General features: G+C 38.5%; 1 protein-coding gene across 1 annotated transcript in view; it reads left to right on the plus strand.

Annotated features, from left to right (window-relative positions):
- LOC124612575 (5-formyltetrahydrofolate cyclo-ligase) overlaps window positions 1-20,751 on the plus strand; it is an 88,113-nt gene extending 67,362 nt beyond the window's left edge. The window contains exons 3-5 of the mRNA XM_047140863.1: window positions 14,910-15,037; window positions 15,114-15,247; window positions 20,412-20,751. Coding sequence (XP_046996819.1) covers window positions 14,910-15,037; window positions 15,114-15,247; window positions 20,412-20,635 — 486 coding nt within the window. The 3' untranslated portion in view covers window positions 20,636-20,751. The remainder of the gene's footprint in view (window positions 1-14,909; window positions 15,038-15,113; window positions 15,248-20,411) is intronic.
- The last annotated feature ends 2,635 nt before the right edge of the window (window positions 20,752-23,386 follow it).

Genomic DNA, 23,386 nt, shown 5'->3' on the forward strand with positions numbered 1-23,386 from the left:
TATCGGCAACAATTGAGAGATTTATACCAAATAAATTAACAAACGACGGAGCTTATCCTCCTTGGTACACAAAACGGGTCAGAGCACTGTTGCAGAAACAACGAAAAAAACATGCCAAATTTAAACAGACGCAAAACTCCAAAGATTGGCGATCTTTTACAGAAGCTCGAAATGTAGTGCGGACTTCAATGTGAGATGCTTATAATAGTTTCCACAACGAAACTTTGTCTCGAAACCTGGCAAAAAAGCCAAAGAGATTCTGGTCGTATGTGAAGTATGTTAGCGGCAAGAAACAAACAATGCCTTCTCTGCAAGATAACAATGGAGATACTATCGAAGACAGTGCTGCTAAAGCAGAGTTACTAAACACAGCCTTCCGAAATGCCTTCACAAAAGAAAACGAAATAAATATTCCAGAATTCGAGTCAAGAATTTCTGCCAACATGACTAACGTAGAAGTAAATATCCTTAGAGTAATGAAGCAACTTAAATCACTTAATAAAAGTAAGTCTTCTGGTCCAGACTATATACCAATTGGGTTCCTTTCAGAGTATGCTGATGCATTAGCTCCATACTTAACAATCATATATACAACCGTTTGCTCGACTAAAGATCCGTACGGTACCCAAAGACTGGAAATTTCCACAGGTCACACCAATATTCAAGAAAGGTAGTAGGAGTAATCCACTAAATTACAAGCCCATATCAATAACGTCGATATGCAGTAGGATTCCGGAACGTATATTGTGTTCGAACATTATAAATTACCTCGAAGGAAACAGTCTATTGACACACAGTCAACATGGGTTTAGAAAACATCGTTCTTGTGAAACATAACTAGCTCTTTATTCGCATGAAGTGTTGAGTGCTATTGACAAGGGATTTCAGATCGATTCCGTATATCTGGATTTGCGGAAGGCTTTTGACACTGTACCACACAAGCGGTTTGTAGTGAAATTGCGTGCTTATGGAATATCGTCTCAATTATGTGACTGGGTTTGTGATATCCTGTCAGAGGGGTCACAGTTCGTAGTAATTCACGGAAAGTCATCGAGTAAAACAGAAATGATTTCTGGCGTTCCCCAAAGTAGTGTTATAGGTCTTTTGTTGTTCCTTATCCATATAAACGATTTGGGAGACAATCTGAGCAGCCGTCTTCAGTTGTTTGCAGATGACACTGTCGTTTATCGACTAATAAAGTCACCAGAAGGTCAAAGCAAATTGCAAAACAACTTAAAAATGATATCTGAATGGTGCGAAAATGGACAGTTGACCCTAAATAACGAAAAGTGAGGTCATCCACATGAGTGCTAAAAGGAATTCGTTAAACTTCGGTTACACGATAAATCAGTCAAATCTAAAGGCCGTAAATTCAACTAAATACCTAGGAATTACAATTACGAACAACTTAAATTGGAAGGAACACATAAAAATGTTGTGGGGAAGGCTAACCAAAGACTGCGTTTTATTGGCAGGACACATAGAGATTGTAACAGATCTACTAAGGAGACTGCCTACACTACGCTTGTGCGTCCTCTTTTAGAATACTGCTGCACAGTGCGGTATCCTTACCAGATAGGACTGACGGAGTACATCGAAAAAGTACAAAGACGGGCAGCACGTTTTGTATTATTGCGAAATATGAGAGAGAGTGTCACTGAAATGAAACAGGATTCGGGCTGCACATCATTAAAAGAAAGGCGTTTTTCGTTGCGACGGATCTTCTCACGAAATTCCAGTCACTAACTTTCTCCTCCAAATGCGACAATATTTTATTGACACCGACCTACATAGGGAGAAACGATCACCACAGTAAAATAAGGGCAATCAGAGCTCGTGGGGAAAGATATAGGTGTTCGTTCTTTCCGCGCGCTATACGAGATTGTAATAATAGAGAATTGTGTAGGTGGTTCGATGAACCCTCTGCCAGGCACTTCAGTGTGGTTTGCAGAGTACCCATGTAGATGTAGATGTAAAAATGTTGTACAACTGATATTGAGTTCAGCCGGCCGGTGTGGCCGAGCGGTTCTAGGAGCTTCAGTCTGGACCGCGCGACCGCCACGATCGCAGGTTCGAATCCTGCCTCGGGCATGGATGTGTGTGATGTCCTTATGTTAGTTAGGTTTAAGTAGTTCTAAGTTCTAGGGGACTGATGACCTAAGATGTTAAGTCCCATAATGCTCAGAGCCATTTAAACCATTTTTTGATATTGAGTTCCTTATGTAACAAATCTTTTCACAGTGGTACTTTCCTAGAGAAATTTGTCAAGCCTTTTCAATACAAGGAGACAACATTGGTAAAAAATTACCAGCGCATCTCATAACTGCCAGTATTTTTTTAAAGATCGAGAAGAGTATGTACAATAGACTAGTACAGAAAAACATACTCAGTACCAAAGAGTTTGGATTCTAAGAACTCTGTTTACCATGACAGATATGCTAGAATCAATCAGTCAGAAAATACTGATATTGGGGATATTTTGTGACTTACGAAAGGCTTTTGATTGGGTGAACAATGATACCCCGCATATGCAAAAGTTACAAGTATTATTACATAGCAGACACAACGAGTTCATGGTTTTTTTGATCTCATGATGACTTGGTAATAAGTCTTAACTGGTTATGATACCACATATGTGACCTAAGACTGAAATATACGAAGAATGGTCAGAAAGCAAGTGTACTGTGTGGTGTTTTGAGGTTTGGCAGTACTAAATAGGAGAGGGGGATGGATTCCCTTACCGAGCGAGCAGCGCAGGAACAGGGTAGCACGTAAACTCACGTTTTAGCGGCCAGTCGTGCGAACGATGTCAGTAAGAGCCACGTGGTGTGATCCGATTCGCGGAAGGAATAACACCAACCGAATTTTTTCGAGGATCAAAACGATTTACAGCGAAGGTGTTATGAACAGAACGAGTGTGTTTAAGTGGTGTAGGAAGTGCAGTGGAGGCAGAACAAACGTTCATAGCAAACAGAGGAGTGGAAGACCTTCCATTCTGACTGATGAGCTGGTGTAAAAAATCGAGGAAACTGTTCCCGAAGACCGTCGATTGACAGTGGATGAAATTTCGGCGATGTTACCACAACTCTCCAGATCACTGTTATACGAAACACTCACAGAAACGCTGGGATGCCGGAAACTGCGCAAGATGGGTCCCAAAACAGCAGCATAAGAAAAATTGGGACAGTAGCACCCATTCGAGTTGCTTGAGCGACTCGAATTGGAAGGTGAGAATTTTCCGAGGACTGTTGTGACTCGAGATGCAACATGGGTCGCTCATTGCACGCCGAGTCAAAAAGACAGTCGTCACAGTAGCTTCATACCAGTTCCCTATGTGCGAAAAAATTCAGAACCACAATTCCGGGCAAAAAGAAGTCATGGCTACAGAGTTTTGGCACTGAAGAGGCATTATTCTGATTGAATTTGCGCCTCAGTGGGAGATCATAAACGTACGACGATATTCTGAGACCCTAAAAAAACTCAAAAGGAGCATTCATAACAAAAGGAGGGGAATGCTAAGGAGAGGAATGTGCTTGTTGCACGACAACTCTCCGTCCTCACACAACCTTAGCTAGCACATCGTTCTTGAACTGATTTGGTTGGGATGTTTTGAACCCCTCCCCATATTCCCCTGACTTGGCGCCTTCAGGTTATCATCTTTTCACTTCCCTGAAATCACACGAGTTGTATTAAATTTCACCGACAAGCAGGTGCAGAAAGCGGTTTGAAGTGGGAAAAGGAGCTATCTGAAGAGATCTTTGAGAAGTGCATAAGAAATCATTTGCCACGGCTCAACACATGCACTGAGCGGGATGGCGATTATGTAAAAATAAAAAAAGTCAACAAGTTTATCAACAATATACCATAATTTTTTTCAAATGCATTTTTTCTAAAAAGAGTATATAAATGCCAGTACACTTACTTTCTCAACATGTCCCATATAATTAAAAACTTTACACGACAGTTACTGTGTTTATCTAAGGCAGTAAGCCTAGTCTGTGACTTTTATGAATATACACTGTCCAACCATATTTAATGCGGCCACCTGTCAAAAGCCTGAATAATCACCTTTTGCGGCACAGAGCACAGTGAGACACGCCGAAACAGTATCAGTGAGGTTCTGGATGGTGTTGACAGGGATGTGGAGCCATGTTGACTCCAGTGCAGTGGTCAGCTGCACTAACTCTCTCTGCTGAGAATCCACTGGGCAAACAATCAATCAAACTGGTCTCACAGATTCTCTACTGGCTTTAAATCTGGAGAGTTTGGTGGCCAGGGGAGCATCGTAAACTAATCCTGGAGCTCTTTGAATCACACATATACAACACATACGCTGTACGCAGTGTTACATGTTGCATTGCCCTGCTGGTAGATGGCATCATACTGAGGAAAAACAAACTGCATGTAGGGGTGGCACGGTCCCCAAGTGTAGATGCCTACTTGTGTCATCGTGTCTTCCAGAATCATGAGATCACCAACAGAATGGCACAAAAACATTCCCCAGACTTTAACACTCTGGCAATTGCTACAGGGTGTTTGCTTTCAGACATTTCATGCTGTGCACACCAATAGCCATCTATCTGATGGAGCATAAGATGAGATTCATCTGAAAGAGCCACCTGTGATCATTCAGTGGACGTCCAGTTTTGGTAATAGCATGCAAATTCCAGCCTTCATCGCTGATGAACAACAGTCAGCATAGGCGAATGAACTAGGCATCTGCTGTGAAGCACACATGCAGCAACATTCACCAAATGGTCATTGAAAACACACTGTTTGTAGCCTCTTGATTTACCTGGGCAGTAAGTTACTCAACAGGTGCATATATATTCGGCTATACAAATCTCCACAGTAGTCATTCACCCCTGCCATCTATGACCTGTGGTGCACTGCAGTTGCCTTGGCACTGGTTTTAGGATAGTGTCATTTTGCCATGTTTGGTATACATCAACAAATCGCTCAACTTCTGCATTATGGCAGCAACTGCACTGTTTTCAACTGCCGCCTCGCCCCCCCCCCCCCCCCACACACACACACAAGTACACTTTATACACCCGCCACTGCTAGTGCAGCCACCTGCCATAAGTGAATGTCTATTGCACACTGATGTCAAACATAGGCAGTAGTCACATTCATGTGACTGGACTGTATACAAGCACTGCTGAAATAAGACACAAATTGCAATACACTCCTAAGAAATGGAACTGCGAGAAACTAGGACTATACAACACAGACCATACTACATTCTTTTTGGAGCAACAGTAGTCTTTGTCAGAAAGAAAGAAAGTGAAAAAGTAGGTTAAACAGGTGAGGAAGGAACAAAATGAGCCCACCTAGATGTTGGGTCAAAAGATGCTAGATGAACAAGTAAGCTTTATGTCAGCCATGACTGCCTGAGTAACAAGGCTGGAGTGCCACAACAAAGAATGTAATACCTTTCATTCTACATTGTTGTATACATAAGTTTTGAAATGATCCTTTTTTATTCTCATTTTTCTCACATTAAACCATGCCGACTCTACGTCTCCCTCACATCAGGTTGCGGTTGAATCACTGTCAGTTTTCACATAATTTGATATTATTTTATTTATGTCCCTGTCTTCTCTAGGAATCTACTAAAGGCAGTGCTTTAATTCTACTGACTGTGAAGTATGTACAGTGATTCATTTTCTGTGGGCAAAAAATTAAAAAAAAAATCTGCTGATGTCCATAATAAAATATGTGCAGTTTATAGAAAGAATGTTGTAACTGACAGTGTTGTAAGACAATATACATGAAAAAAACTCAATGCTCAGTCTTGGCGCAATTTAAATTTATCAACACTAACACCATCTTTAGTTATTACATTAATCAGAATGCTGTCTCCTGTGTATATGTCTCTCTCAGCAGCAGAAATAAACCCATCCTTAATTATTGCCAATGCCTTCTCTGCTGGAACAGGTTCTTTGGGTACATTTTCCATGTTTTTGTAACCAATCTGGTTGTCTAACAGAGGTTGCAGAAGAGCACCAGCCGATCCACCAGCACGATAATTAGATCTTTCACAATGACCAATGTTTTAGGCTGGATGATGTAATGAGCATGATCGGGCGAGGAATAAAAAATTATCTGTAGGCACCAACAAACCTACACAAGAAATGTAGTTGAAACAACAGGTGTAAGCTGACAATTCATTATTACAGAATTATCAGCCTGCTCCCTCGTGTTTCACAGATAGGTCCATTTGCGGTGGTAATTAACAGTTAATGCTACTGCAAGTTTGGTGCTCATTAAATGCCTAAAATTTATTTCTGATGACCAAAACATCCAGAGAAGAGGATATGTTGTCATGTCCCTTTTTTGGCTTGCATATGAAGATAATTGTGTTATTGATCACATCACTACAGGTAATGACACATGAGATCCATAAGCAAACATCAAGACAAAACTATAGCCTATGGAATAGTGTCACACCATTTTGCCATGGAAACTTGTGAAATAAAACTAGACAGTTTTTCAAAAGATAATATGAACCGGACATAGAACCGCTAGTTCAGTTTATACAGAAACACACATAGGAATGAATTCAATAGTGAACAGAGAAAACAAATGGCATGGTGAGTTGAGTTTCAATGACTATTTCTGGCATGATGATAATCATTCATACACTGCATCAAAATTTTAATGAAAATGAAAACAATCAATTTTGTAATTCATTTAGATAGATAAAAAAATTAACTCACCAAGCATCAGCAGGACACATACATAAAAGAGGATTGTAATTAGGCAAGCTTTCAGAGTCAGTGGCTCTGTCTAATAGCAGAAGGGTTGAAGGGCAAGGAAGAGGGATGAAGAAACAGGACTAGAGAGGTCCAGGAAAAGGGGGATTTCCAGAAAGTCACCCAGAACTTTCCTGAAACCTACCTCTTTTCCTAGACCTCTCCAGTCCTTTTCCTTCACTCCTCTTCCTTCCCCTTCAACCCGTCTGTCTGAAGAAGGAGCCACTGGATCTGAAAACTTGCCTAATTACAGCCCTCTTTTATGTGTGTGTTCAGTTGCCACTTGGTGAGAAGATTTTTTTCTATTCATCCAATTAAAAAAATTTGACAGAGTTATTTTCCATCCCCATTGTCTTGCACAGAGCACACATCTTAATGTTTATTTAATTTGAGAAGTAAATACTTACTGCTGCCTACACAAGTTATTAATGAACAGTTTTTGTGGCTGCTGCTGAACAAAAATATTGCACACTTTTCTCTTAACATTTCTTTCAACACAAGTAACCTGATGCTGCAGTATCCTACAGTTACTGATTTCTTCCACTGTGTTGATGAGTTGAAACAATGAGGTCCTTTTGTTACCAGGAGAGCTAGGATATTGGCGTAATATGTGGACTGCTCAAATAGCTTTACTATGCGGAGATCTTTATTCTGGTGAAAAAATTTTACATTTTGCCTATTGACATAAAACTAAACTTCCATTAACAACTTGTTCTGTGAAGTATCTACATTTTTAACTTCTGAGTTTACAAATCCTGGTTTTCAGTGTTCATCATAAGAAAGGCTTCAGTCATACAGTACATATTAAGTGTTAATATTTAACATCAATGAGACCTTACACTTGCATTACTGTTGCGTAGATAGTAGTAGATAGATTGCTGCTAATAATGTGCTCATAAAAAGCAACAGCATTTTTTTAAATTATATATTTTCTCTCAGTTATTTAATACAATAATTTGTAGTCTTCTGAGTGTAAGCTAAGTGTAAAAAGTGGCCTTCATAAATAACTTCAGCAGTCTGTCTTTAATAATGGTTACCGTATCCACTGTAGTGTACAAAAGCATTTCATCACAACTGCATCAGTGTGGTGACAATTTTTCCTGACTTCACATCTGTTAAGAGGTTTCCCTTAAAAATTCGATCTATGAAATTAATGTGTGGCTGAATGAAAATATCGTATTAAAGTCAAAGGCAGCTATTAAGAAGAGATACAAATTTACAGAATTGAACCTTTTGTGGCCACTTGTTGATGAATTACATGTTAGCTTTTCTCCCAAGATCATCAGCCAGTGTGTGTTTAAGAATTTTTCTGATGCTTCACCAGCATGGTGACTGGCATTGCCAAGGTTCACCCTACATAGCTGATGGCAAACTGGAGCCGATTTATCTGCCTGTCCAAACTTGTGATACTGTACTTTTTATAATCCTGGTATCAAAATCAGGCAAACTGTTAAATACAGGGTTTTTAATATTAGATTTTCACATTTAAAATTTGTTGATGAACATATATTATAAACAGCTATCACTTAGAAAAAACTCAGTATACCTTAAAGTTTTTTTGTTTTGTTTTTTTACTGGAATTGCTCTCTATCAAATTATAAAGTGCTCTGATTTATGACACTTCAGGTATACAGGAAAGGAAATGTATGTCAATAGAATATGTGTAGCACAGGGTTTTAGAAAAATGCTGCTAGATTCTAGTCTATGCATTTATTGTGTATGACCTATACAGCATTAGTTTGAAACACTGTGCCCTTTGCCCAACTGTAGGCAATTGAACAAGGGTGAGCCATTAACATTTCCTTCCAATCAAAATTTACAGAAAAATTTTTCTTACATCAAATAAAACTCTGTGGGCATTAGTTTGGATACCAACTGATACCAGACAACCACATGCAATCAGTGTAGAAAGGAAATTAAAGATTCGTAGCTCTAAATCATAAATGGGGACTTACCTTCCACACATAATTTACAGGCCTAGGTTTTTACTTTTAATAACAGTGCATTCCCTCTATGAAACATGGACCATGCAGAGATGGGGGCCTCTTCTTCCTCAACGATACAGATAAGACTTCGTGCAACCACAGCAGATGGGTATCTGTGGAGAGGCCAGACTAACCTATAGTTGCTGAAGAGGAGAATCAGCCTTTTCAGTAGTTACAGGGGCAACAGTCTAGATGAATGATTGATCTAGGTTGCAACATTAGCCAACATGGCCATGCACATCTACTGTATGTAATGATAATGCTTAGGTAAAATATTGCAGATGTAAGGTAGTTCCCCATTTGAGTGTAAGGTAGTCTCCCTAGGTCTCTAAATTATGTGTGGAAGGTAAGTGCCCATTTATGATTTAGAACTTTCATGTAGTTGTCAGGAATAGTCCAGGGACTACTCAGGAGGACATCATCATTTCGATAAACAAGACACATTCCACGGGTCGTCAGAATGTGGAATGTTAGATCCCATCAGGTGGATGGTAGCTTAGAGGATTTTAAAAGGAAAATGAATTGGTTAAAGTTAGGTATAGTGGGTCCAGAGTGGGAAGGAGCGCCTGGTCCCCGGCACGAATCCGCCTGGCGGACTTGTGTCGAGGTCCGGTGAGCTGGCCAGTCTGCGGATGGTTTTTAGGCGGTTTCCCATCTGCCTCAGCGAATAGAGGCTGGTTCCCCTTATTCCGCCTCAGCTACACTCTGTCGGCAATTTCTGCGCAAACAAGTCCTCCATGTACGCGTAAACCACCATTACTCTAGCACGCAAACATAGGGGTTACACTCGTCTGGTGTGAGACGTTCCTGGGGAGGGGGAGGGGGTGGGAGGGGGTCCACCAGGGGCCGAACTGCACGATAACCCTGGGTTCGGTGTGGGCTGGTGGAGGGGTGATGTGGACTGCAGTAGTCATCGTGGTGTTGTGGACCTCTGCGGCTGCAGCGAGGGCGGAGCCTCTCCGTCGTTTCTACATCCCCGGTTAACATACATACATAGGTATAGTGGGAATTTGTGAAGTGTGATGGCATGAAGAACAGGACTTTTGGTGAGACTAGTATTGGGTTGATACATAAAATATAGGGAAGGCAATCACTCACCTATTGCTGATCAATGTGTGGCACATAGATACATGCAACAGAAGACTGTGTTTCACTAACTTTCAAGCACTTGCTCTTCCTCTAGTAAAAGTACACAGATTCACAATACTTCACTGACACAGACCAAATCCCACCACAGCCACATGTGTGTGCATTTATATGTCTGTGTGGTGGTGTGTATGAATGTGTGTAGAAGAAGAGCAAGTAGAGTGTTTCTATATGGCACACATCAGTCAGCTGTAGTCAAGTTTATTTTACATATGATTCCATCTAGGAATTTCCATTTTTGTTCTGTTATTGAGTTATCAACACAAAATCAGATAGGGGTAATACAGGAGTGAGCCTAATAATGAAAAAGAAAATAGGAATGCATGTAAACTACTCAGAACAACATAATTAACACATTACCATAGCCAACACAGATACAAAGCAAACACCCAACACAGTAGTACAAGTTTATATGCCAATTAGTTCAAAAGATGATGAAGATACTGAAAGAATGTATGATGAGATAAGGAAAGTTATTCATGTAGTTAAAGGAGATGGAAGATTATTGTAATGAATGTCTGTAATTCAGCAGAATGAAAAGGAAGAGAGGGAAAAATATTAGGAGAATCTGGACAGTGTAAAAGGAATGAAAGAGGAAGGTGCCCGGTAGAATTTTGCACAGAGAATAATTTAATCATTCTTTATACTTGGTTTACGAATTGTGAAAGAACGCTGTATATACACTGGAAGGTGTCAGATTGAATACGTAATGGTAAGACGAGATTTTGAAACCAATTTTTAAACTGTAAAACATTTCCAGGGGTAGGTGTGGACTCTGATCATAATTTATTGGTTATGAACTGCAGAGTAAAATAGAGGAGATTGTGAAAAGGTGGGAAATGAAGGATATGGAACATGGGTGAACTGAAGGAACCAGAGACTGGTGAGAGTTTCAGAGGGAGCATTGGGCAACACAGGAGTGAAACAAAGGAAAGGAATATTGAATGAAATGAATGGGTAGCTTTGAGAGGTCAAACAGGAAAGGTAGTAGAGGATTGCATAGGCATACAGACAAGGCCTAGTAGAAATTACTGGATGACTCAGGAGATATTGAATATAATTGATGAAAAGAGGAAATATAAAAATGCAGGAGATGAAGCAGCCAAAATGAAGCACAAACACCTAAAAATGAAATTGACAAAAAGTGCAAAATGGCTAAGCAGAAATGGCTGAAGACAAATTCAAGGCTGCAGAAGAATGCATAACTAGGGGAAATTTAAATGTTACCCAACGGAAAATTAAAGGTATCTTTGAAGAAAAGAGAAGCAACTGTATGAATATCAAGAGCTCAGATGACAAGCCAGTACAAAGTACAGAAGGCAAAGCTGAAAGTTGGAAGGAATGTATAGAGGTCTATATTAAGGTAAAAAATTTAAAAGCAATATTATAGAAACAGGTGATAGATGAAAATGAGATGAGAAATACGATACTGTAAAAAGGATTGGACAGAGCACTGAAAGACTTAAGTAGAAACCAGGTCCCTGGAGTAGATGATATTCTCTCAGAATTATTGAGATACTTTAGAGAGCCTGCACTCATGGATAATTCCATCTGGTGTGCAAGATATATGAGACAGGCGTCAGGAAGAATGTAACAGTTCCAATCCCAAAGGAGGCAGGTGCTGACAAGTGGGAATACTGCTGAACCATCAGTTTATGTCATTGTTGCAAAACATTTTGACACAAATTATTTACAAAAACACTGATGGAGCCCAACTTGGGAAAGATCAGTGTAGGTTCTGGAGAAAAATAAGGATACGCAAGGCAATACTAACTGTAATACTTATCTTAGAAGATGTGTTGGGGGAAGGGGGTGGGGGTGGGGTGGGGTGGGAAGCAAACCTATGTTTATATCCTTTGCAAACACAGAGAAAGCTTTTGACAATGTGGACTGGCTACATTTTTTGAAGAAAAATACAGGGAACAAATCATTATTTATGACTTGTACAAAAATCAGACTGGATTTATAACAGTCAAAGGACTTGAAACAGAAGCGGTAGTCGAGAAAAGTGTGAGACAGGGTCATAGCCTATACCTGATATTATTCGATCAGAACATTAGGAACACTGGAAGGAAACCAAGGAATAATTTGGAAAGGGAACTGAAGTTCATGAAGAAGGAATAAAAGCTTTGCGGTATGACGATGACAATGTATTTTTGTCAAAGATAGCTAAGGATGTAGGAGAGCAGTTGAACAGAGTGGATAGTGTCTTGAAAAAAGATTATAAGATGAGCATCAACAAAAGTAAAAAAATTGTAATGGAATGTAACTGTAATAAACCAGGTGATGTTAAGGAAGTACATTAGGAAATGAGACACCAAAAACAGTAGATGAGTTTTATTATTTGGGAAGCAAAATGACTGATGATGGCTGAAGTAGAGAACATATAAAATGCAGACTGGCAGTATTAAGAAAAGCATTTCTGAAAAAAAAAGATTTTGTTACTGTTTAATATAAATTTAAGTGTTGAGACGTCTTTTCTGATGGTGTTTGTCTGCTGTGTAGCTTTTGCAGAAGTAAAACATGAATGGTAGGTAGTTCAGACAAGAAGACAGAAGCTTTTGACGTGTGTTTCTATAAAAGAAGATTAGATGAGTGAATTGACTAATGAAAAGAAATTTGTGGCACAGCTCAACTAAAAGAAGAGATCGTTTGATAGGACACACCATGAGGCATCAACGGATGAAAGGTAAGATGTGTGAGTGTATAGAGGGGAAGAGGTAGAAACTGTAGTGGGAGACAAAAGTATGAATACAGGAAGCAGATTCAAAAGGATGTAGATTATGGTAGTTATGCAGAGATTAAGAGGCTTGTACAGGATAGACTAGCAAGGACAGCTGTATCAAACTACTCTTCACAATGTAAGACCATCACGACCACAACTGCAACCACAACAACAACATCAGTGCATTTGTTTGGTATGTCTCAAACTATTTTGCATAGGTGCAAGACCTGTACAGTAACAGAGTGACCAACTTTGACAAAACTAAACAGCCAAGAACCATGCAGTCTCCACAGTGAGGTTATTTATGTTTTTAACAACTGACTAAATTCATTGTGTTATTAAAAGAACAAGTTCAATTAATTTTAATCTACAGTACCAATTTTCCAGTTTCTATCAGATGCTAAATATCCAGTGTATTAGTTCATGATTGGTAACATTATGACCTTTTGTGAAAATTATATTATTTCTCACTAATAAATGAATTATACATTAAATCTGCTTTATATTCCTGGTTTAGACGATTATTTATTATGACATTATTGTGTACAAATGTACTTCTATGAATACAAGTATCTTTGTCAGTCTAATTTCGAGACAGTGATTGTGATCTAGCCAAATTTTCATTGGTATCTTGAGATGATTCAATCTGTCATCAAAAACATTTGTCATTGGTATCATTAAAATGAAGAGACAGGATATCTGTGCAAAGATAAGAGTCCAGGTTGACTTTAAACTTCTGAGAAAAGAGTGAAGAGCTTTAAGCAGGCTTTTGCGCAGAGCCCATGAAAGTACACTCCTCATGCAAGCAGAGAAGTTGCAGTTCTCCATAAAAATGTATGTAGAGTGTTAAGGTGATGTTTGGTGTGCTAATTAAAATTAGTGCATGCTCTTCAAATTTTGGTGCTAAAGGAAAGCACACTAATGTCAGCAACATTCTCTTAGAGGACATAGAAGGCAACAGATTTTTATCATGATTAATTTTCAGTAAATTTAACTGACATAAAGTGTACTTATCAGGGAATCATTGAGTATGAAAGAGATTCACATAAAGAGAATGTGTTTTGTGGCCATTTGTTACAAAAAAGTGTATGGTCCATTCTCTTTTGAGGACAACTCAGTAACTCGAATGAACTACCTCAAAACACTACATAGCATTTTCTTCTATAATGGCATAAGCACACTAATAGTTTCACTCTTCAACAAGATGGAGCCTCACAACAATAACACACCAATGTATGACAATTTATCAATGACACACTCCCTGTGTGCACATGTTTTGAATTTTTTCATGAAACACCCCTTAAACATAGCTAAAATAAAACCTTACAAATACAGTATGAAAAGTTGTGGTAAATTGTAAATCACTTAGGAGTAAAGTACAGTAGCAGCACTGAGTTGTTGACAGACACATAAATAAGAATGAAAACTTTTCTAGTGTTTGGACATATCTGTTTTCGAGCTAGAGCAGGGTCCCTAACCCCCTCCCCCCCACTCGAAAATTTCACTACTTCTAACTTTACACATACGGATACATAGAACACTGGCTGAATACACAATATCAGAACTGCAGTTCTGCAGGTAGTAGACTGGGGTGAAGGGTTGCGTTTGGTGGGGTAGGTGAGGGAAGAAAGGAGGTGGATGCAGGAGGGATTGGGGAGTTCATGCTGTGTACAATGTTAGTGACCTGGAGGAGTGGACAGGGAGGGAATAACAGAACAGAGGAAGGGAGACTGGGGGGAAGAAGGTGGGGTTGCAGGATGAGTGAAGTTTGGGGATTATTGCGCAAGGTGGAGGTGGATGTGGTGGGCAAGGGTAATTGAGGACAGGAAGACTTTAGAAACAAAGAATGAGTTGCAATGGTAACACCCAAATGTATAGCTCAGAAACAGATGCAGGTGGCCCGCATGGTGAAGCAGCCATTGAAATTGAGCATGTTGCACTCATTGTGCGTGGCATTCCTATCCAGTGCACTTGCTCCTCCTCCGTGACACATACTTACCCCATACACATGCTGCCTCCCTTCAAACAGTCAGTCAGTCTTCCCAAATCCAGCCTCCTGCTTCCCACCCCTCTTCAACCCTCACCCCAGTCCACCTGCAGAACTGCAGTCCTGGCACTGTATATTCAGCTAGCACAGTGTTCTCTAGCTTTAAAAAGTACCATATTTGTCCAAAAGCTAGTTAAGTTTTAAGTCTTGTTTATGTGCCTGCCTATACTACTTGGTGAGTAGTGCACTTACTTTCATATTATTCAGATGAAACTTTGTGTAATAAAATGTTCTTATTAATTTTTAAGGTCCTGAAGCATCCAGCATATCAAAAAGCAAACTCTGTTTCAATATACCTAAGTTTTGATAAGGAAGTGCAAACAGGAACTTTAGTTGAAGACATACTCAAGAATGGAAAGACATGTTACATACCCAGGTAAGTGCAAATGAGTTTGTTTCTAAAAAAGAATTATTTGCTTAGAAACAAGAATTTAAAAGCAATTCCTTAAAAGATTTCAGAAAGGTATTCCTGAAATGGAGATGATTATACTTCGCTCACTACAAGACTACAACAGTCTACCAGTAAATAAATGGAACATAAAACAGCCCTCACCTGATGACCAAAGAGAGAGTGTTTTTGATAATGGTATGTTTTAGTGCAGTTACCTGTAATTTGTCATATACAATTATGTATACTGTGAGGAATCAAATTCCATTGCATAATGGTTAATTCAAACATAAGTAGTGCTTTCTCCTTTTTTTTAGTTTGTGTATTTGTAAAATATGATGCTACATATGTATAATGACATATTTTGAAATAGCTAAAATAGCATGAGAACAGTACTAGATGACAACATTATTTTAGCTGTCAAACTCCAGTGACAGGGTGAGTGGGGTAGCACAGTGGTTAGCACACTGGACGTGAATTCGGGAGAATGATGGTTCAAACCTGCATCTGGCCACCCTGATTTAGGTCTTACATGATTTCTATAAATCACTTAAGCCAAATGCCAGGATGGCTCCTTCAAAAGGGCATGGATGCTTTCCTTCTCCATCCATCCCTAATCCAGGCGTGTGCTCTGTCTCTAATAACCTCCTCCTCCTCCAGTGCCAGTATAAACTGGATTGTGGCACGGAGCGATTAGAACACATTTCTGTCCTAACTGGCCAAGTTTCCCCATTTCAAATTTTGTAGAGTAGTAAAACGTTTACAGTCTGCATTTGCCTCCTGGCCTTTGTTTTGGATCAAGGCAGTCTATTTATAGACCAAAACCCTCTTCTCATCACAGATAAACAGATAACTCACTCCCATAACACAGCTTCTGTCTTTGATGCATACTGTTCTTTCAGCTAAATGAAGGCAGGTTCTTCCACTCTGTTGATCTGGAAACCACCTTGGCTTGGCAACAACTCACATTTTAATGGTTCACTTTTCCAAGCTGTTCTAGAAATTAGGATTAGTTTTCTTTAGAAAATTTGTGTTTAGTTCCATGGTCCTACGTAAGATGATGTTTTGTGATGAATGATTTTTTGAATAATTCAGCAGAATATACCTACCATTTGTTGCATTTATATGGCGTTTACTTGAATCTGGTATATTCAACACTTCATATTTAAATAGAGAGCACTTAATAGCCAAAAACATCCCCAATACTGCATGGGTACCTGCAATGTTACTAAGGGAAACACAAAGATTTACATATTTTGTCAATTGTTTCAAAGAAAAGAGCAGTAAAATCCTTCCTACAAAAATCAAATTAATTCTAGATGAGGAGGGAGACTTTTCTCCCTTATACACAGGTACTTCAGTTTGCCCAGCCACAAAATTCTCCAAGTCTGTGCTTCCCCCATGTTTGAAGATGCAGCTTGAAGGAATTACTCCAAAACCTTAATGGACTGAATTTCAGTGCTACTGTCATTTAGATAGAGTTTTCCCATTCATCTGAATGTCTATAGACACATTAGAACTGATTAGTTAAAGGTTTCTTGACTCCACAATATTTAACATGCTCAGGCACATTAACATCTATCAGAATATTATTAACAAACAGAAGTTGTAGCCATGCACAGTGTGTTCTCTAGGATGGTTGCTGTTTATGACACACTTTGAGGGAGTGGCCTTGGAATCATTCACTCACAAACTAACCTGTCTCTCTTGATATGATAAGTGGATTACACTTTTGTAATTAGCACAACAGACTAGATGAACTCAACAAGTTCCTTCAACATCTCTGCTCATGCCATTCTACTATCATCTATACCATAACAGTAGGAAAGAATGGACAGATGATTCAGTAAGAGGCATCAGGTAGGTCACACAGACACAGCAACTACCAAAATCCAACACATACTAACTTGTAGAGCCACACAATTTATTTTCACCATTCTGTACAGCAGAATGTTAAGGTGAAGACCCATTCACAGAACACACATCCTGCCATATTAAGATAGTCTCTGAGTTCCAACATCTAAGGAGTTATTTCATTGTCAAGTTGAACGTGTCTGACTAACTGCACCCAGAAAGTAAGAGAAAAGCCAAAGACTTAAGTGTACCTATATTACACAGGATAGTTCCCACAAAAAGTCAACAAAATCCTCAAAAGTTGCAGTGGCAAATGTGTGGCATGGTCACTGATCAAAAGAAACAATCTACTTGGCTATGTTAAAGATGACTTACACTTACAAAAAGCTAGGAATCTATAGCAGTCCATTTCAATGTAACTGAATAAAGTAATTCTTCCTGCTGCTGCTTGGTGAGTCGATTTTTTTATCTATCCAATTACATGACAATTAAATGTAATCTGTCATATGCTGGACAAAAAAGTAAAACAGTGGAGACTCATGCTGTGGAACATCCACACCACATTATGCTAATACAAAAGTAAGTCCAGCTGGACCACAGTCTGGAGTGGAAGCAAATGTGGTGAGACTCTCAGGCATTAAGATATAGTCAGCAATGAAGCAGTAAAATTAAGCTGTATGAAAACCTAATCAAAAGGGACATGGAATCCTGATCCAAATTCATTGAAAGAGCAACAACATAGATGTTGTCATCTCAAAACAGACCTGTCAATGCTTCAGCAGCTCTACACGCTGTTCACAGAATACAAATTATTTGTGACTCTGCAAAGGATGGGCATGGATCTCATACAGATCACATATTTCAATGCAGTGGTACAGGGCTGGAAAAACAGTCTTATAAAGAAGTGTCTGGACTGTGTGGACCTCACAAACGATGACAGTGACTCATGAGCAGCCAAGGGCAGCAGTTTGCAGATAAAACATGACAACTGTTATGGATAGGTGTAGAGATCATATGCAAAGAGAGGAACAGCTCCCTAAAAAGTCGAAGCTGGACTGCTGTAATTGCTACAGTCTCATCCAAAATGTTCTGCTGCAGTTATTGAAGACTATGAGGCTTGTTGTGATACACCTTAGACTTTGAGAACTCCCCACACAAGGTAATTGCACACTGACCAGAATCAAAATGACAGTGGACTCATTTAACATTACCAAAGAAACCGAAGTCCAAGAAAACAATTTCAGCCCTAAAATCATGTGCACTATACTTGGGTCAAAATAACAAAGTGACTGACAGCTTGTTGTTTATAGGATGATTGTTGTGACTTGTTCTTATATGCTTCATTTGTCTGTCCAGTATGTTCGTTTTTCAGAATGTGTGAAGATAGCTGTGAAGTTGTGTAAAAAAGTGTTAAGATTATTATTACCCTACAAAGCAAACTCAACACTTTACTTTAATGGGCAACATAGGAATGTAGTCAGTATGGAGCCTCACAGCTGATGTTATGGGAGCCATATTGCCCTTGCATGAAACAGCAAACCAGCATTTCCCCCTTCCATGTCCAACTGCCAATCACATTATTCTGATCCAGATATAGGTCCTGGAATAGGCGTACAGGGAGAGATGGGGAGGGGGCTAAGGGGAGGAGTAACTTTTTTTGTGTCAAGGAAACACAATTCTGATGCACATTGTGAGACTGCAACCAAACTGTGTAAAACAATCAAAAACAAAAGGTGTGGCATGCTCAGAAACTGACATTTGTGCTTGCACACCAAATAGCACAGTTTTATGAGAATAGAATTCAGATGTATGTTGTTTGATATGGTGTATTCATATTGGTGTATATTATGTTGGAAAAGCAGGTTCAACTATTGGGTTCCAGGTATATATACAGTCCTTAATTAAAAAGCACGCCTTATACAACAGCTTTTACATAATACCAGTAAAAAAATTTACCTGCCAGGTATACAATAACAGGGAGAATCCATAAGCATGATCATCAAAGATCTTACTGTGCAAGAACAGTCAAATTGTCAAAAGTTGTGGACCATTTCACAATCAGTATCCAGTTTTTATATTCTTCAAGAACCCCTTATTGGGCCAGTATGATAGTGACAAGTGACAGGAAGCATAGGATAAAACAATAACCTCAGTGTAACACAAATGGTAATGATAAAGGAGCAAGAATATCATTTCCCACCAACTCTACAGAAACTGAATAACAGACAATCATGACATGGAGACGTACTGATCAAAAATATTGAGTAAGTGGGCACATGAATGCACCTGCAAACCACAGACTGATTTTGTTAGCCAAAAATATCTGAACCCACATACTACATCAACTCTTTACTCAAAACATGTGTTTTAAAGTTCCAAGTAAGATATTAAATAGTGAAAACAAATTCATTCCTATACTCTCAGAAACACATAAACAGATATAATACAAGGCTACTGACATGTGACATTACCATTGTTTTACATTTTGGTCATTTGATATTGTTAAAACAATGGTAGCTCAGAAACTGGTTGAGTAATTTGTTTACCACGAGTGCTTAAAGAAATGGTTAGCATGAGTGCTTAAAGAAATGGTGCTGTTAATAAAATTGATATTTCATGTAATGGTCTTTGTTGGAAGATTTTTTACAGTTTTTGTCACACCAATATCTCGAAAAATCTTCATTCATCAATTATCTTCAAGCAAGATTTACAATCGATACGCAACAAATTTTATGAAGGCCAACCAAACCTAGTTGATGTTTGCAACATGACTGATGAGGATCAGTGTGTGACATATTCTCAGATACAGTCATCCTTAGGCATATCACGGAAGTCCTTGAAGATACCAAGAATATACTGAGAAAATTCCTCTACTCTTCAACATGACACTGCCAGTTGGCACACAGCACATAAACTAATTGATTAATTTGATGTTTTTCTCCACCAAATAATGTCTCATTGCCTGTATTCACCTGATATATTCTTTACTCCTTTTTGTTCTCCTACATCAAACAAAAACTGTGGACACAAGTTTCATCACCTCAAGCATGAATGTTTCCAACATCAGAATGAAATAAATGTTGAGCATAATTTGTTCAAACACATCCAAAAAAAATATAAATTTTAAAGGTGTTTATTTTAAGCAACAGGAAAACGAAATCTAGCGTAAATATATTTTTATTTCATTGATTTTGTGAGAATTTAAAAGGCAATCCTCGTAAATAAAACAAAGTGAGAGTGTAAAAGGTAGGGGATTCTTATTTGGTATCCACATTGTCAGAGTTCAGCCATCCTTGTACATTGGCAACATCCAGTTGGATAGATTTGTTCTGTCATATTGCTAGCATTAAAGTGCATAAGTTTTTTCTGTCTTACTGATAAGTTTACAAGTGTAAAGTTGTTTATTCCAACAGATAATCTCAGTATAGATATATCATACTGAAATAATTCTTGATTTCTACTACATTTTCCTTATTCAGTGATTGAAATTAACAAAATATGATTACAGGTACTTTGGACTTAGTTCTGGCTCCTGGGCAGGCGTTCACCAAAGATGGAGTCAGATTAGGAAGAGGAAAAGGCTATTATGATAAGTTTTTAGCCAAGTGTTTCAAGAAACTGGAGAAACGCCCTACAATATTAGGACTAGCATTTAAAGAACAAATTGTACCTGAAATTCCACAGACTGAGACTGATGTTGTTCTCGATGAAGTTCTCTTTGAAGACAAATGATATTTTCTGTCTCAACAGTACTTTTCTGCTCTTAGAAGGAAGATGTAGAATAATGTGATGCAACTAATGTTTCCCTACTGCAATAAACACATATTTTATTATTTTTCCAAAGAAAATATTCTCTCTTTACATTATTACTGGATACAGATGTGAAAAGGTCACTATAATAGTTGCTTACTTATGATATGTGCCAATTTTAAGCAAGGATTTTTCTCCCAGTAAGTGACAAAACTGGTCAATTTATAATGTATTTAAAAATACATAGGTAATCAGGTGGTAAATATTCATACCAATGCACAAGGAGAAAAAATTATTGCATGGTAGTTTCAGTGGTATATATATTTACAAGTGTTATTTAAAGGGTTAAAGTGAAGGACAACAATGATCTTACCATTCTTTCTTACTTCTTATAATTTTGAAACTTTAAATAGCTACTGCAGCCTGCTTTCGACACACAACATCACCAGAAATTATATATACAAACAAGTGAGTCAATACCCTTCATAGATGGAAAATACATATTTATCAAAATCCCACGACAGCTGTCTCCATAGATCTCTTTTTCCATTAAGGAAAAATACTCTGTTTCAATCAATAAGCTGCATCTGATTGTCACTAATAAAATTTTTATGTGGGTCAATTTTTTTAAAATGAGAGACATGCCTCGATAACTGACCCAGAAAGAGCATTGCTCTTCAAAGACATGGAAACTATGTTTGATTCCTGTTCTGGCACACACTTTTAATCTACCAGGAAATTTCAAGTCAGTAGACAATAATAATACTCCAATGTTATGGTTATTACAAAACAGATTTGTTTGGAGACTTGTTGAAGACTTTCTTGTTAACTTTCATCGCAGGATCCCCAGTTGACATTCTCTGAATTTTTTTCTGACACTTTAACTGTACAAACGAACATCAGTTAAAGATCTTGAGATAAACATCAACTGGCAATAACATGAACTACATTTTCCATCAGTGCTTTGTAAAATGTGATAACAACATTAGATAAGGAAACACTTCCTAATATTTTGCATAGTTATATTTATTTGGTAATAAACTTGCTTTTGGTGATAACCTGAAGCTGACCTAAGAAGCCGAAATCTAGTTCATGAGTGCAATTTTTCAGAATATTAGGAAGTGTTCCTTTGTTTAACATTAGCTCGCAATATTCCATTATGATTTCCCATTGGAATGGAGTCATCCAAAATCACACCAGTAATACAGGGTGTGTCAAAAAGTACCACCCAAATTTAAAAAATCATAATTATTATGTTGTTTGAGATATGTGCGTGAACACTGTACTGTTGGAAAGAGCAAACTCAAGTTTTCCATGGTTCCACATGAAGTTGTATAACATGAAAGGGACTCTCCAAAATTTACTGTGTTTTGTGCAGCTTCACAGGAAAAGGGTGTATGGTCCATTTTTCTTTGCTGAGCACACTGTTACAGGAAGCACATATCTCGATATGGTTGAGAACTTTCTCTTCCCTCAGTTGGAGACTGCTTCAAACAACTTCATCCACCAACAGGATGGGGCACTGCCCCACTGGCATCTGGAAGTGCGGGAATTTTTAAATCAAAGGATAACTGGTCAATGGATCGGTCGCACTGGACCAAGTGATTCAGCCTTACGTTACTAGACTCCAAGGTTACCAGACCTGGCTGTATGTGATTATATCTTGTGGGGGTTTATAAAAGACTGTTTATGTGCCTCCATTACCAACAACAGCAAATGAACTGAGACATCGCATAATAGCACTGTGGAAGCTGTAACTCAAGATACACTCGCTGCAGTGTGGGAACAACTTGAATATTGCACTGTCATATGCTGTGCCTCTCAAGGTGGGCGTATTGAACACCTATGAAAAGGTATGAAAAAAAAACTTTTTTGAGTTTCCCATTCATCAAAAAAACAAAATTCATTGTATATGTTTATTAGTTTCAGAAATACAGACATGCCAAATCGGCATACTGGGTGTATCAAAAAGAATCATCTGATTTGGATGATTCTTTTTGATACACCCAGTATATTAGATTCACAGGTAGTGACATAATGCTACAAATGGAAATGCGTCAAATACTTCTGATTTGCAAATTTTTTTAAACTGATCTAGTATTTTTGTGTCATAAAAATCATGTCTGGTTTTTTGTGAACAATATTTAGTTTTCTTTACATGTATTATTTAATGTACGATATTTTACCTGCATGCAAATGTGGCACCATACTGTAAAAACGTTAACAAGAAGAACTCACTTGATGTTCAAGTAAAATAATATAATTTACCATCAACAATTCAGTGCAAGCATCAGATGTCATGACAGATATCTGACCATTAGTTGAACATTATAGGAGGTAAAAACACAACTGTCTCACTTTTAATACCAGCTGAGTGTGTTCAGTCAATAAGAATGCCTATTGTGCAAATTATAAAGGGTGATTTTTCTCAATGGGGGCAAACTGCACAAAACAGCCCCTTAGAAGATAAGAAGCAAGAAAGGTTACATGTACATGGAAATGAAGTCCCATACTGCTTGACAGAGCGTAGGGGAACGATGCGGGAGACTCGCACCGCTGTACTAGGCAAGGTCCTAATGGAGGTGGTTTGCCATTGCCTTCCTCCAACCGTAATGGGGATGAATGATGATGATGAAGATGACACAACACCACCCAATTATCTCGGGGCAGATGAAAATCCCTGACCCCGCCAGGAATCAAACCCAGGACCCCGTGCTTGGGAAGCGAGAACAC

Source organism: Schistocerca americana, chromosome 1 (genome assembly GCF_021461395.2).
Source record: "Schistocerca americana isolate TAMUIC-IGC-003095 chromosome 1, iqSchAmer2.1, whole genome shotgun sequence".
NCBI classification, from domain to species: Eukaryota; Metazoa; Arthropoda; class Insecta; order Orthoptera; family Acrididae; genus Schistocerca; species Schistocerca americana.